Below are 17,306 nucleotides of genomic sequence, written 5' to 3' on the forward strand. Positions count from 1 at the left end.
TGCGATATAACAGAAGTAAACAGGATATATTACTGTGCAGCTAAATTAATAACTGATAAAGTTCTACCACAAGAACACAGGGTAGTGAGGGAAAGGAAGGTAGAAATCAAATACCAACATGGAAATATCAAATAGAGAAGCAATTAAGACAAGAAGTGTCACTGCTAGAAGACTATAGAAGAGGGAATAGATCAACAAAAATACTAAGAAAGATAGATGTGATAAAAGCAATGAGCAGTATTAGAACAGACCAGGATCTATCATGCACTATCACAAATAGCAAACCAAAAATTTCAGCACAGGTGGAAAAACTTAGAAGATGCACAAATAAATAAGCAATTTATTGATGACCCAAAAAGGTTTTATAGAGAACTGAGAAACAAGGTAAAAGGAATTGAAAGAACACCAAAAAAGAAGAAATAGATACATTTTGGAGAAGTATCTATGAAGATCCTGTGGAACATAACAAATATGCTAACTGTATAGAAGTAAAAGAAAGAATACGAAGTTTAAAAGTACAGGATATGAAATGGGATGAAATAACAGCCAGAGAGATTGAAACAAAGTTAAGAAAAGCATCAAATTGGACAACCCTAGACCCAGATGCAGTACCTAACTTTTGGTTAAAAGTATTAACATATTTGCACGAAGATTTAGCTATGAGTAAGAACTATTTATATGAGCACCCCAAACAGACACCAACCTGGCTAACAACAGGTAAAACAATGCTCCTACTTAGGAGTGAACATACAAGCTACCCTAAAAATTATAGACCAATAACTTGCCTTCTGACAACGTATAAACTATACATGGGAATTGATGTTGACAGAGCTTATAGACATTTAGAAGACACCTCAATTATGGCAGTAGAACAAAAGGGCAATAAAAGAAAGTCATATGGAACAAAGTATCATTTGTTGTTAAAGAAAGTCATAGTGGAGAAATGAAAAAGGGGAAGAATCTAAGAATGGCATGGATTGATTACAAAAAAGCATTTGATAGTATCCCATATTAATGGATAAATGAGTGCTTAAAAATGTATAAGATACACCCTACACTGATCAACTACATTGCAATGACCATGAAACAGTGGCAGACCACTTTGCAATTAAGCCAGGATAAAGGACAAATTATTATCTGAGGGATAAAATTTCAAAGGGGGATATGCCAGGGTGACTCTCTGTCACCATTGCTTTTCTGCTTTGCCCTTACCCATTAAGCTGTTTACTTGATGGCTTAGGCAATGGTATAATTTGGCTCCTAGAAGACAACAAAGTGTAAAGACTTCTCATTTTCTCTTTGTCAATGATTTAAAACTATATAGCTCATCAGATGAGGAACTGAAAGCACAACTGCAGGTTGTCAAAACTTTTTCAGATGATATAAGAATGTCATTTGGTCTTGATAAATGTGCAAAAGCAACCTTTAAAGCAGGAAAACTGCAGCACCAGGAAAACATCAGTTTGGGACAAGAATGTGATATAAAAGAACTTGAGCAAGAAGGAATGTATAAATATTTGGGACTTGATGATGGATCAACAATAAAACATGAACAAATGTGAATAAAACTTAGTAAGGAATACTTTAGATGACTTAAATTAATCCTGAAAAGAGAGCTGACATCTAGGAACAAAATCCAAGTTATAAACCAGTTTGCTCTTCCTGTCCTGACTTACATTTTTGGAGAAATTGACTAGCCCCGAAACGTGTTGGATAAATTACATAGGAAAACAAGAAGGATGCTTCATGTTCACCAAATGATTTATAAAAATCAGTGTATACCAAGATTATGTATTCCCTGTTCCGAAGCAGGGATGGACCTCCTTGAAATTGATTACATGTATAGATCTGCAATTGTGAGACTCCACGTATATCTGCTGACCTCGCAAGACCCAAATGTAGTGAAAGTTTTGAAACATGAGAAGAATAAATCAAGATGACTTCTCTGCTTAATCTAGCAGAAGCATATCGACGTCAAGCAGGAATGGAAATCAAACCAGAAGCAGATAAAAATCAGGCAGCAACTGAATGTGCCAAAAATCTAATGAAACAATATAAGGTGAAGAATCAGATGAGAAAGTAAGAAATGTGGAAAATGCATAAATATAGTTGCAAGTATACAAAATTTCTGGAAGAACCTCATGTTGATCAGGAACAAATGCAGGAATGGTTAAGGAGAGGCAAATTCAATCCAAGAGATAAAAGGTTAATATTGGCAGCCCAAGATAGTGGGCTAAGTACACCCTGGTTTACAAAGTCCATTGAACATGTGGGAGAAACAGACAAATGTAGGTTTTGTAAAACTGAATCGGAAACAGTCAAACATCTCATTGGTGGTTGTGATATACTAATGGCAGAAGGACTGTTTACTAAAAGGCATAATAACATGGCAAGACTGTTGCACTGGGGATTGTGCAAACATTATGGTATTGAGGGGGCTGAAAAACATTGGAAACATGAGCCACAAAGCATCATAGAAAATGATGAACTTTATATCACATGGGATCACCCATTACCAACAATTCAAAAAAGGACAAAAGTAGCATTGATCATTTCAATCGCCACTCCCAGTGACTACAGTATGTTGCTTACAGAGAGACACAGAGTCATAAACTATCAGGATCTGCAGGCAGAAACAAGAGCAATATGGAAGAAAGATACCCAGACAGTTCCAATAGTAGTAGGAGTAATTGGTCTTATAAAAAAGAATCTACAATCACATTTAGATATGTTACAAATCCATGTAACCCTGTATGAATTGCAGAAGGAGTCATTACTGGGCACATTGTGGGTGCTGCAAAGAGCACTTTTAGCTGACATCAAAGACTGAAACAATACTAATCATGAACTTTAATCATACTTTGACTTAGGAATGGGGTCCATTCACGTCATGGTATTAGAAACCCAAAACACTTGGAGAAATTAAAAAGTGCACAACAGGGTGGTTAGGCCACACCAGTGACCAGACATTCAACACTACAAACTAGGCACCAAACCTCACACTAAGGCAACAGTTCATCCCCATACATCCCTCAGTCACAGAGGAATGGGAGCTGACAAGAGGGATATAAAGAATTTCCAGAACTATTACCAGAGGGAAGTTCAGCAAAGATCCTGATTAAGGTCTGGAACCACTCAGCAAAATATCTCTTCAAGATCGAACTGAAAGTTTTGGAAAAATGTATGACCTTCGTATCACACAGCAGAAACAATCTTGTAAGCATAATAGTGTATTTACATCTGTCTGTATGCTAACTCAAGTTAAAAGCATTTTTCCATGACAAAGTCAAAAAGGATAATGACACAAATGGCCTGTTATGCCCCAACCAAAAATATGGAAGGGATCAATTGACTTCTGCCCTCTAGTGTACCTGACTCTTGGTGTCTTTAAAGCCACCTGTGAAGGGAACATCAGAAAAACCTTGACAAGCTTGCTAACAGGCCTAGAAGGGAAATGTCTTTTCTTTCCCATGGATGGGAATGCTCCTGAATGCTTTTCCATTCTTTTCTCAGATAAGGTTTGTCTAAAGATTCAGAAGGGCTCCCTGAGGGTAATTGTGGTGACACACGTTTTTCCCTCCCTTCTTCTGAGAATGGCCAAGGTCAATTACCACAAAGTTCCTCACAGAATGGACTTACTCACACAGGACAGGTTTTGTTTGATTCACTCCAACCATCAACTTCTTCTTCTTCTGGCTGCTTGAGTAATAGAATTTTAGTACCTTTTAGACACCTTTTTTTCTGAAGCCTTGCAGCAATAATTAAGCAAGGTATGGAAACCTTGTACTAAAAAGTAATGTGGGTAAGTGGAAAAGATTTTTCAGTTGGTGTCAAGGCAAGAACTATGATTCTTTCAAAGCATAGACTCCTTTGGTTCCGTAGTATTTGTGTGAAATATTATCCCTCTGGCCTTTCTTGCTCTTCAGTTAAGATTCAGCTCTAGGCCATCCCTGCTTGTCTACTTTTAGATCCCCCACCCCTAACTTTTCTATCCTACCTCAAGTAAAACAGTTTTTAAATGAGTTTTACATATCTGGCTACCAAGAAGGCAGGTGTTTCCTTCTTAGCATTTTAATATTGCATTGGGAAACCTTAAACTGCTTCCTTTTGAACCAGCTCATGAGAATGATTTGAAGTTCTTATCTTGAAAACAATGTTAGTCTTTGCTCAGACTTTTATGAGAAAAGTTGCTAGGTCATATACTGAATCATCCCCATCTAATTTTTCACAAAGATATGGTAACTTTTGAGGAAAAAAACCCTTCCTTTATGCTTACAGTTATTGCAAAGTGTACATTGAGCCACACAATTCATCTCCCTGTTTTATTCCCAGAACCTAAAATAAGAGCAAAGGAATTTTACACATTCTCAAAGTCCACAGGCAACTCAGACACTACATTGACAGGACAAAAAATTCCAGAAGTTCTGATCAACTGTTTATTTCCTATGAATGTAAGAAAAAAGGAACAATCAGTGTCCAAACAGACAATTTTTAAATGGTTGTCTCATAATATTGCTGTTTGTTATTCTCACCATAACAACATACTTTCAGGCAAAGTCAAGGCCCACTCTACATCTGTTGCTTTTTGGAAAGGGGTGGACTCTAGAAACATACTAGTGGCAGCAGCTTGATTATCTGTATACACATTTACCAAACACTACAAACTGGATTCCTTCTTTAGGTCTAGAGTAGGATTTGTTAGGACTGTTCTCCAGGGGGCTCCTGGACTCCATTCTTTCTTTCTTCGTTTCTCTTTCTTTCTAAGCTCTGTTATTCATCCCGTATAGCTTAGGCAACTACAACAGTAATCTAATGATACACAGTACACTTGTGGAAATAAACATCATAACTGTAGATGTTTGAATAGATCTCTGTTGCAATGGATGCAGCATCCCTCCATCCCCCTCTTTTTGCTTTTGTTAAGCCAGGGTATGGATTTTTATTGTTACTGTTCCTGTCTGGAAAGGATCTAGCCTCCTCCTTCTGAGGCAAGAAGGCGTTTGTGTCCCAGTCTTTGCTTTTATAGGTTCATAGGTAAGTACTAGGCTGGCTGCCATTGTGGGCCATTTTAAGCCTAGTCAGTTTATCTTTTTGTGCTCAAAATAACCTATCCCATTTGATTATAGACTGTACTTACCTATCCCATGGTCAGTCATTATATATTAGCTCTAATGAGAATAACTGGGATCATACCATAGATAATATGAAGGGGCCCATGCACGGGATAAAACATTTAGGATAAATATAAATAAAATGTATATTTTGGAGTTGTGCTGTGGCTATAAAGTGGAAGCTGTCCTAAAACTTTGGAAGCTAATTGGTTGGTTTTATCCTTGGCAGGATACATTCGTATAGCTTAGGCTACTATGACAGTGATTTATTTCAACATCTACTGTTTTAATAACTTTACTTACACAGTTGTAATGTCTGTAGTTCACATGGTCCAATAAAGCAAAAGTAACTGCCTTCTTGCCTTTCAGTTCAAACCAAAGCAAACACAGTCTCTTTAGTTACTTCTCATCAACATCATTCATTCCATGCAGCCCCTCCAGGATATTGGCTGACTTTTGAAGAAAATAAAGATCAAGTTTTTTTGGTCAGATGGTCAGACCCCTCCCATGTCCAGGTTTTAGCTCTATAAAGAGATACTTCCACAAGGTACACTCCATTAGTTAACCTCTGATAGTCTCCACACTTTGCACTTCCAGGGTCTTCCTTGAGATATGTTTCCAAGTGAGTAACTCTCTTCCTGATTTCATCTCTTCAGGCTGCTTCTTGTTATACAACAGTAATGAACAGTTATCTTCTAATTATTTTTTAGCAAATGCAGAATGTCATCTAGCTACCTGTTTGTCAGAATGCTCCCACACAAACTGCAATGCATGCTTTAAAGACACATTACTCAGTTTTCCAGAACTAAAATGTTACTATATACACACATATTTAGATGGGTGCAATATGCTTTTATTTTTTAAGTCAAATTGCTTTTGATCAAATGGTACATTGTTTGCTTAGAAGTGTTTAAGCACAAGACAGGGCAACGGGGGGGGGGGGTTCCTCTTTCACTATTATTATTCAATCTCAGAGTTGATATATTTAATTAGTAGGAGGGTGTAGTGTGGGAGGGCTTGCAAAAATAATACTTTTGACCATTTGTGTGGTTGGTATTTTGACATAATGATTTTACATTCAATGTTTCAAAAGTTTGTTTTTAAGTAATGTACACATATATCTTTATCTCTCTCTCTATCTATCTGTCTATCTATTTTTCTTAAGGCCTGAAAACTACATTTCCTTGATATTAGGTTTTGTCTAATTTTGTGTGTTTAACTATATATATATATATATATATATATATATATATATATATATATATATACACACACTACACACACACACACGCACACACACACACACACGCATATATATATATATATATATATATATATGTACAAACACATACACACACATATATATATATATATATATATATATATATATATATATATATATATATACACACACATATATATATATATATATATACATATATATATATATATATATATATATATATACACACACACACATATACAGTTACATATATACATAAAGAAAGAAAGAAAGAAAGAAAGAAAAAAGATAATGTAGAATTGCTCAGATCTTTATAGCTGGTACCACTTAAGAAATATTTCCTCTTTTCTGGGCACTAAATACAATCTTTAGGTAAATAGTGCACAGTCTGTTAATCTGTATGCTTTTGGAATTTACTGTGCACCCCTCCATAGATGAAAACTGATGAAGGCCCATGCTGCACAGAACACCTACACAGTAATTGTATGTGAGGTGTGCAGTTAGCTACCCTTTTCACATTGCCAGTATGTAGCTTTCTACCTCATCTGCCAGAGGTACTATTGTAATGCAGGAAACAAAGACCAATCTGCTCTGAGCTTTCATAATTTCTTGTAACTTACCCTCTCAACCAGACTACCTTGCATTTATTTTTCTGTGAGAGAGGACACTAAAATCTTATTGTATTCCCCACTCGGTGTCCTCTCTCCACACCAATCCCAGTGCTATACACATTTTCATTGGTGTGCAGTGCTCAGTGCACTGGTGAAATAAAAGCACACGCTACTGCTGATAAGCACATAATGTTCAGAATTCAGAAAAATTATTGCCACCTGTGTTATTTGTGCAGCACATATGCTCAATAGTGAGTCAATGATAATCTGTGATTTAGAGACATAATAAAGCTGCAATAAGCAGCATGTTATTAGTGCCTCATTGCCATGTAATTGAATTGTACACTGTACTGTTACACCTAAACATACTGATATTCTCCCTACCAGCTCATGCAATCCATTTACAGATCAACCTTCATACAGGCACATGCACACACAGACACACACACACACACACACACACACACACACACACACACACACACACACACACACACACACACACACACACACATAAACACACACACACACGCACACACGCACACACGCACACACACACACACACACACACACACACACACACACACACACACACACACACACACACACACACACACACACACACACACACACACACACACACACACAGATGACTTTGCACTACTTACTTCCTGTGGTATGTGGTACTATCAGTGCTTATCCTTCCTTTAATGTGAATGGGTGTGTTCCATATTTTGATGATGTTTTTTTTTTCCTTCTGTGCCCAAATGGCACCCCTATTTAGATACTGGTAATATTTCTGTGAGAAAAGCACATAGCTAATTAGCATTAGCCAGACTCTCATGGTGCTACATTTGCATGTGGCATTCACCAGTGAGACTATTGACTATTATACACACTACAGCCCAGTGCCTTTAGACCTCTGTGGAGGAGCAGTGGTCTCTGCCATGAATGGGACTGTACAGTGGTTAGGCATTTCTGAATCCTAAGAAATACATTTCAATGCAGGAAACACATCACCAACTCAGAAATACATGGTTTTGTTTCATTCAGAGTGGCATGTGTTATGTCCTCTATACTATATGCAGCATGCAGTTTGGACAAATCTCTGAATCCAGTTACCTGAGTCATTGACTTTATTATGTGTGATTATTTCTACATAGCCTTCTGTTTGTAGCCCATATGTTGTTGTGTCTTTCGGCTTTTCCCAGTTAGGGGTCGCCACAGCAGAACTCCGGTCCGCTAATGATTGGCAGTTGATTTTTGATTTTTTCTTTTACGTGCTGAGTTGCCAGCCCTGATGCACAACCTTCAACAAAGGTACGCCCCTTCGCGCATGTCTCCACGCAGAAGACGCTCTAGCTGAGAATCAAACCGGACAGCGTCTTACTGTGAGGCGACAATGCTACCGCAGCACCACCAGCTTATATTACTCAGCAGCCAAGAAGAATATTGTCTTTCAGAGGTTAGTTGAGCAGGCCATCTCAGATCCGGCTTTTACTACAGAAACCGTTAAGCTTTCATTTTAGTGTATCCCAAACCCATCCAACTTTATGTTACCTTTTCTGATTGAATAGTATCCATTCAAAACTTGGGTTTGTTTAAACACATGATAACACATACACTATATTGTTTCCTTTCCTGCATTTACAGGGCACTCCATACTATGTACGAGTATCAGCATTCAACATGAAAGGCTGGAGCTTACCAGAAAATACTGTTCCTGCTTGTGCTGTGCCATCAAGTAAGTCAAACCACTATGAATACACTGGTTTATTTATAAGCATGAGGTTTTAGATAACATGAAGACTTCATACTAAAGGTTATATGCATGAAATTCCAACAAACTTGAATGCATTGTTTCTTCTCTGAAAATCACATATTTTCTAAGGAATGACAGAAATCCTTCCCATGTGTTACTTGTTCTATCTGGTTTGTTAGAGTGACTGTACCCAGTGAAGCTGATAGACTGGAGCAAATGAGTAAAATGTTCACTCCTGCTTCTGGTGGTGAGTTGCAACAACCTGAAACCTAATTAATCTGATAATAATTGTAAGATGTATTTAAGGGATGAAGCACCTTTTATCATGGATGTCAGGGGTGTAGGGTCTCTGCCCCGCTACAGAAACATTTTCAGTTATGTGTGTTTTAGTTGAAAACCATATTTATTTAAGTTTAGCTCAATGAGTCAACTTAAACCCCCTAGAGAGAATGTCTTTATTAAAGTCTCACACCTAAGGCCCTGCATAATTAACTGTGGCATTTAAAGTGAGTTTAGCTGATACATCAGTACAGCCATCACCATAGCCAAGTAGGGAATCTGCTGTGCTATACACTTGCACAGCTGTCCCCTGACTTACATTATTTCCTATGCAAGACATTCCCCTGGCAGCCATCACAGCCATCACAGGAAGTATCAGGTGCATATAGAATAGTGGTTTCACTTGTCTCCATCAGATGTCAAGCATGCAAACACATCCACTCCCACACACAGTCACTCACACACACACACACACACACACACACACACACACACACACACACACACACACACACACACACACACACACACACACACACACACACACACACACACACACACATTCTCTGAAATATTTCTCAGATAAGTCATTTTGCTGTCCTTGTGGGGGAATCTGCTCTCTAATTTGAAATGTACCTTTAAGAATCACACAACCATCACCCACGTTTGAGGTTTCACCCTGTACTGGAAAATACAGTAGTGTACACTTACCATAACTGTCGATGTTCGAGTGTACAAGTCAGGACTGCAACAGTGAAAAACAAAGAACATCCACAGAGATCATTAATTGATGTTCTACTTCTTTTACTGCTAGAGTCAAACACTAAATGTAAGGATGAATGGGGCATGTTAGATTATGGACAAATATGCATTTAACCCTTTAAATCTAATAGCAGCTTTCAGCTGACTATGGTGTTGACAGGAGGCCCATATGGGTTACTGGCTCTGTTGCCAAGAGCATATCTACCTTACTTTTCCCCATACAGCTCTCAGTGGTATGGCTCCTTCATATTCAGACATATGTATAACACGGTGTTACTGACTTATATGAACAACATATCAAAAAGCTGATCACTCAAAATAGTTAGAAACAAACTGCTTAAAACTGATACTAAAAAAGAAAATAATATTGGCCACATGTAGCAGAGGAATAAATATTTGACAGAGACCCAGATGATCTATGTTCATTTAGCAACCTGGGTACTGGAGGAGCTGACAAGGAAGGTAGAATGAGTGGTTGATAACCAACTCATCTGTCCTGGGCTTCAGACTTTCTTACTGCTGAAACCTATTGGAAAGAGAGGTGTGAAGCCTGCTACCATAGTCTGAAAACATACTGCATATTCCTAACAGCATGAGTGTGTAAATACACATTTCTACAAGTGTGTAGTAAGCTCTTCAGTGTGTTTGCATGCAACTGCTGCCAACAAAAGGTATTACAACCTTAATGCAAAAGTGCTTATTTACATGCCATGGAAGACAGCATCTCCCTATAGTTGACTCTTGCCTCTACATCAGACAAATGTCAGAGTAACAGAGGCAATGAATGCTGATACTGCACTCAAAAGGTGACCTGAGTGTCAGGCAGGTATGGAGAAAAATGCAAAAAAAAAATTCAGTAGCTCAATGTATGTTTCATTTATTGCAATGATAAATGCTTGATGAGATTTAAGATAGCCACTAAATTATATATTTGAGGCAGAATTAAGTTAATTAAGGTAATTCAAGACTATCAAACAGCCATATTAAATTGCACTGAGGAAACTGCGACAACGTTGTTTAGCTATTTAAAATTACAAGTGTTGCTGCAAAACTGAATTTATTTGTTCATTCATTTTATTGTCTAACTACTCACTTAATCCAGTATAATTAAACCCAACTCAACACTCCTCATTTGCATGGCATAATGACATGTCTTGTACACACACACACACACACACACACACACACACACACACACACACACACACACACACACACACACACACACATACTTACAATGCATGCACACTCCTACAGCCAGTATAGAGGATCTTCGGTTCATCTAGAGGATGCCTTTTGGATGTGGGAGGAAACCAGATTATCCATAATTTCATAGACAGGTACTATGCAGGATGTTCTTGCAACTATTTTAATCCTAGCCAGTTTCCCTATCGGTGCTTGAATTAACATATCATGTGTAGTATTAGACTAGCCTTACCATTCCCATGAACGATAATTATATGTTACCTCTAGTGAGAATAACTGGGATCATGCTATAGAAAATGTGAGAACACACATGCATGGCATAAAGCATTAAAGCATTTAGGAGCTGCCTTTTTCCATTAGAAATACAGTGGACAGTCCTGGGGTAAATTTTCTAATACCCATCCATAGATCAAAGTTGCTGTTGATTATGTTAAAATAGAAAATGTTACCAGTATTGTCAATCCACACAGGATTCAACCAGAAAAGATAATGGTATAGAGCAGAAATTATTGTTTGTGACTCTGAGCAAGTCATCTAATTAGACAGAGCTTCTGGCTTACCCTAATAAAGCAATAGCTGTACTTAATGAGTTTAACCACTTATCAAATTAAGAAAAATATATTGAGGTCAATGAATGTTTAGTTCTTACTGAAATCCTCATAGTCTGTGAAAATGTACTTTCTTTTTCATTACATATGGTAGCACAGAGGATTGATTTAATCACATTATGGCTGACCATTTATTAGATGGGAGAAGTAATTTTTTTAACTTAACTCCTGGAGGTAAGTTGGGAGGTTAAGCTTACCCTAAGTTTCAAATAAGGAAGGAGAAAAAAGAAGAGAAAGAAAATAAATCCCAAGTTAGTTATGAAAAATCCTTATCATAGCATATCAGTGTCAGAAAAAGCACAGAAAGACCAAAATAATACTATCAAAAAGTTCAGTAGAAGGGGAAATTAAGTTAATGCAACCAAGCATAAGAGATCATATCCCAAAATTAATGGAATATCTAATATTCTTTTTTTTTTTTTAAATTCTCTTTATTAACTATTTTTAACAATACATATTAAAAAAAAACATCAAGAAGATCATAAACATAAATACAAATTATACACTGAAAAACAACTATATACAAGTCTCATCTACATCCTACCGAACAGAGTTCATATTTTTTTTTTGTTAACCTCATGTCAGAATAACATCCACTAAAAATTTCCAAGAATCCTTCTGTAGGGGTTGCTGCTTCATGGAGTACCAAATATATTTGTGCGCTAATACTTGCTTTCTAGCTACTTGTTTAAAACCTTTCCATGACAGTGTACCTCTGTTTTTCCAGTTCAAAGTGATGTGATATTTTATTAGCATAAATATTGTTATAAGAAGATGTATATGCTCCTTTCTAAGACCTGTTGGGGGAATATGTAAAAGAGCAAATTTCCATGATAAGGTTGTTTTTTCATATCCCATTTTTTCTAACTTAACACTTAAGGCACACCAGAGCTTGTATGAGCATTTACAGCTCCAAAATATGTGTATGATATCTGCTTCTTGCAGGGGGCAGAATTGGCAGTAAATTGGCGTATCATGATACAACTTATTCAGAATCTGAGGTGTAAAGTAAGCATTGTTTAGAATCATAAGTTGTGTGTGTCTGAACTTTTGAAGAGGAATAAATTTGGAGAATTTTTGAATAGCCTGGGCAATATTGTTGGATGTAATGGTGGAGTCCTGTTTTGTCCAGTAGCTAGAATGCACAGCTTCTCTGTTGCATTTAATAGAAAGAATGATTTTATATACATTCAATATCATTTTTTTTATGTTTGAACAGATCCCATAACATTTTACAAGTAGCTATATCTGAGTCTGAAATATTAATACCATCCCAATATTTGCAACATGCCTCCTTTAATTGTCTTAAAATAGTTGTATACTTGGGTGATAGTTTCAATGTGTTCCTCATGTTACTTACTGAGTCATATTTAAATGGAAAAAAATCCAATACCACTTTGTCCTTCAACATAGGGTAGGGATTTAAATTGATCAACTTGTTATTCAATTTAATGTTGGGGTTAAGATGTATTGGTTGAAGTGTCATGTATGCAGAAAGTAAGTTCAAGGAGTCAAAGAGTTTTTGTATGATTGTAATTTGTTCCTTTATATCGTTTTGTAGTCTATACGCCCTCCTAGAGTTTTGTCTAAAATGGGAGTGCCTTGGGATTAAAGTGTAACATTTTAATATAGTTGTAATATAATTTCACCCAGATCGGGTACCATTTAGTGGGATCCTTAGTATATTCTGCAATATTGATTATTCTACTACATTTGTTGATTTCATAATATAGTCTGAGATCTGGGAGTCCCATTCCACCTTTATCTTTGGGATAGATAAGTTTTTGATAACTTATCCGGATGGGTTTTGGGAACCATAAAAATTTCGATAGTGTTGTTTGGGTATTCTTGAAGAATTTATTGTGTATCGTTGTATTAGATGCGCTAAATATATAAAGTAGTCTTGGGAGTACATTCATTTTAATAATGGCCACTTTGGATAAAAAGGGGAGCTTAAGTTGTGCCCATCTATCTAAATCTTTTTGTATAGTTAACCAAACCTTACCCACATTTTCTTGATGATATTTATATGTGTCCTTATAAAATGAAATTCCAAGATAATGTAGATGGTCTTTGATTTTGATATTTTGTGGGGTAAAAAGATTAGGGTATTGTGAATAGTAATTTAAGGGAAAGATTATTGATTTATCTATATTCATCTTATAATTCGAGAATCTTGAGAAAATCTCTATTGATTTTGTTATCTTATTATAGTCTGAACTGGGGAGGGAGTAATATATATTCAAATCATCTGCATATGCGGAAAGTGCAATTTCTGTATTATATAAAACAGGGATATTATGAAAAGTTTTTTGTTTTATTAGCAAAAACAATGGTTCAATAAATATATTAAATAAAAGAGGAATATCTAATATTCTTAATGCATCTCCTATCTAAATGATAGAGAGTTGTGAGGAGAGAAGCAAAGAGTTGCAATGACAATTATTGGAACTATTTTACCCAAATTAATAATAGAGCTCCAAGTGAAGAAGATAAAAAATGAATTCTAATATCTTCTAAACATACAACTTTATCTTTTAGATGGAATCTCTTTACTTGGAAATGTTTGCATAGATCTTTCTTCACATCATAAAATTAAATTAATGTTCAAGCAAAAACAAGTTTGTTGGAGATGTAAACAAGAACATAAAGTGGATTGGCAGCATATGTTTTTAGCTGTACTGGCTTAACACCTTATTGGAATAACATTAATCTCTTTTTGCAGGCTTTTTTGAAGATAAATTTGTTTTATCTAAATCAATAATCCTTTTTAACATTCCTGTTCCTATATGTTTTTAAAAAATGAAATATCGCATTTTGTGGTCTATACCATCTATAGCGAGAAAGGTTATAACTCAGAATTGGAAGAATGAATCTATAGCCTCCTTCAAAAAATTTATAAATATTGCAACTGAAGTCTGTCACGTGGAAATCATTGCAATTAAGTCAAGAACAACCAGGATTAGCTCTTGTACAATGCATGGACAAAACTTAGAGATATCTTGACAAGCAAAAATAACTGCATTTTAGATTTAATGTAATGTATAATAATTTGAATAACTTGATGGTTAATGGACACTCATGTAAATAGTTGTTTTTTGTGTGTGTGTGTGTGTGTGTGTGTGTGTGTGTGTGTGTGTGTGTGTGTGTGTGTGTGTGTGTGTGTGAGGTTTAGTTGAAAATTTTCATTTATTATGTTCACAAATCTCTGTAAATATTGTGATTATTTTATAAATTGAAAATCCAATAAAAAATGTTTTAAGGTTCAGTACATCTATAAGAATTAAAACACCTATTTGTCACCGACAGGTTAAAATTTCTTCATTGTAATCCAACCATATAAGAAGGGATGAGGTGTGAAAGAGATTGGTTTGAATAGTCTTTATTCCTTGCTAAGGTGATCAGGCCTACAACATCTCACACCATGCTTTAGTTATTAGGAAATCAGTAATTAGAAGTACTCATATTTTTGTCTGCACCAGCGACACTCTATACAATATATTTCTTCACCTGGGAGTTTGGTTGGTGATTTTTGCAAAAAGCCATGCACAATTTAAAGTTACTTAGCCAATAAAAGTACAGCAAAATGTGGTCTGGCAGGCAGATACAGATAAAAGCAAAACTTTTTTGAAAATACACAGAGAGATTATAATAATTTCCCTAGGCATGAAGGAATAAATATTGATTTCCATTATTTTAGTGTTTGATACAGATCTGCCCTTGCCAGTAAATGGCGTGCCACAACTGGATGCATAAGCACTTGCAGCAAAATATCTGTGAAATATATTTTTGGGCTGTATAGATAGTACTAACATACTTGAAACCTGTTTGATGACTTTGGATACCTGCATTTATGTTGTACAAGGAAAGAGTTTTTGGTTCTACCTACAGAGTGGTTATGTACAAGTTCAGTCCATAGGAGGGATAGCATAGCCCTTAATTGTATTAAATTTCTATTGTATTAAAATTCTATAGGACACTATTAGGAGTCTAATAAGTAAAAGTGAATTATGGTTTGATTATATGATGGCTAGTGGATGTGACATAGGATTTGTTAGAGAAACAAGGAGTAAAAATGGGGTGGAGCAGCAAGCATAATAGTTTTATCAATTTCAAATGCAACTGAAAGGAGAGTAAGGGAGAGTTGCAAGTTTTTAAGAAAATATTTTAGTTGTTTAATGTATCTAGTGTAAATAAAGCAATATGAATGAATATGTTGTTATTAGTTGCTATTACCCGTAAATCTTATAAGCTACCCAATGTATTGTTGTTGTCTGTTCATTACAAAATCTGCAAGAATTAACTGAGTTTTTAAACTTATTTAACCATATCAGCATAGAGCATTAGTGTATAACATTAATTTACCTGATACCACTTGAGCATGGTGAATAACTGTAAACCTGTAAGAAAACTGCTAACAGCATAACTAGTAAATCCAGAGCTTAGAAAATTGCTAGAACTTGTACAAGGGGGACAACATTTGCAAAATCCTCATACTAGACATCATATGACTCCAACTCCTTCCAGCATGATCAAAAATGCTACGGTGGACCTGTCTAGAGAGGATTGAACTCTTCTGTTTAAGCATCTCTCTTTGTATGAACTATGGAAAGTCTGAGTTCCTTGATTACAAGATAAGCAATACTAGAAAGTCTAAGAGTAACCATTTTGGGAAGCTGTGAAGCTGTGTAAGAAGAGGAGCAAGTCCCACAAACAGTATTAAGAAAGAAGGGTGAAAGCAAGTAATAATTAGTATGTTGTAGCTTTATCAATGAAATCTGCCAGTAAGTTTGAAGCCACAACAACTGGTGACTCTACACAGATTTAATACAAGATGCATACATTTGGTTCAAAATGTTCTGTTTCTGATACTTTATGGGTTATTGACATCATGGAAAAAATTGGTGTCAAAAGGCCTCTGGCACTGGCAGTTTTTCTAATGAACTATATGTAATTCTAGTTTTATTAGCTACAATGTCATAATATCGAATGATGATTTTTTTTCCCTCAGCTGACCATTTATTTAGTTCTGTTTCCCTCCCAAGTGCTTGATTCAAAATAATAAAAAAAAAACTTCTAACCACCTTCACGTCCCAGACCAACACACCAGCTTTTTTTTTTTGTTGTTGGCACCCACTTTTTAGCACTGGCTTTGAGATGTAAAGTTTTTACAGCTGTGTTTCTGACCAAAATGCATTCACTACTGTCAGTCACTGATGCCAGTCTCATTTTGAGTGATATTAGCTTCTACATTGGTCTTGATCTCTTCAAAGCAGATATACTGGGCTGTTGCCCCTAGCCCAGCCTTTGACCTGAAGGCTTTGGTGTCAACTTGGGACATATATTTTTGGTACCAGTGTCTGGTGGTGTTACTTTGACAGTTAGGCCTTGTCTGGGGGATACGTCTGGGCAAGTGTCTTTGTTGGCACCAATACCAATTCTGATTCAGCACTCTTCTATGCTGTGATATATTCAGCATCAGTGCTGGCCTTCTATAAACCTCCACAAGTTTCTTTTGCTCATCCACAAGTGTCTCAACTTATCTCGCAAAACACTAGGACCAAAACACTGCAGCAACTCTATCCACCACCTCTGGTTTCTAAGAAAAGGTTTTTCACTTTCTCAAATTTACCTACATCTCAGAAGAAGCCTTGTGACTCCCCCACAACAGGTTTGGAAGATGGAGAGGACACCAATTTCTTACATGTTCCCTGATAAATTTAA

The 17,306-nt window shown here is 36.2% G+C and overlaps 1 protein-coding gene across 1 annotated transcript in view; it reads left to right on the top strand.

Annotated features, from left to right (window-relative positions):
* The window catches only part of LOC122816489 (ankyrin repeat and fibronectin type-III domain-containing protein 1-like), a 2,048,587-nt gene that overhangs the window by 1,592,940 nt on the left and 438,341 nt on the right, over positions 1–17,306 (top strand). The window contains exon 9 of the mRNA XM_044089320.1: positions 8,619–8,709. Coding sequence (XP_043945255.1) covers positions 8,619–8,709 — 91 coding nt within the window. The remainder of the gene's footprint in view (positions 1–8,618; positions 8,710–17,306) is intronic.

Source organism: Protopterus annectens, chromosome 12.part0, assembly GCF_019279795.1.
Source record: "Protopterus annectens isolate FY-2018-M chromosome 12.part0, PAN1.0, whole genome shotgun sequence".
NCBI classification, from domain to species: Eukaryota; Metazoa; Chordata; order Ceratodontiformes; family Protopteridae; genus Protopterus; species Protopterus annectens.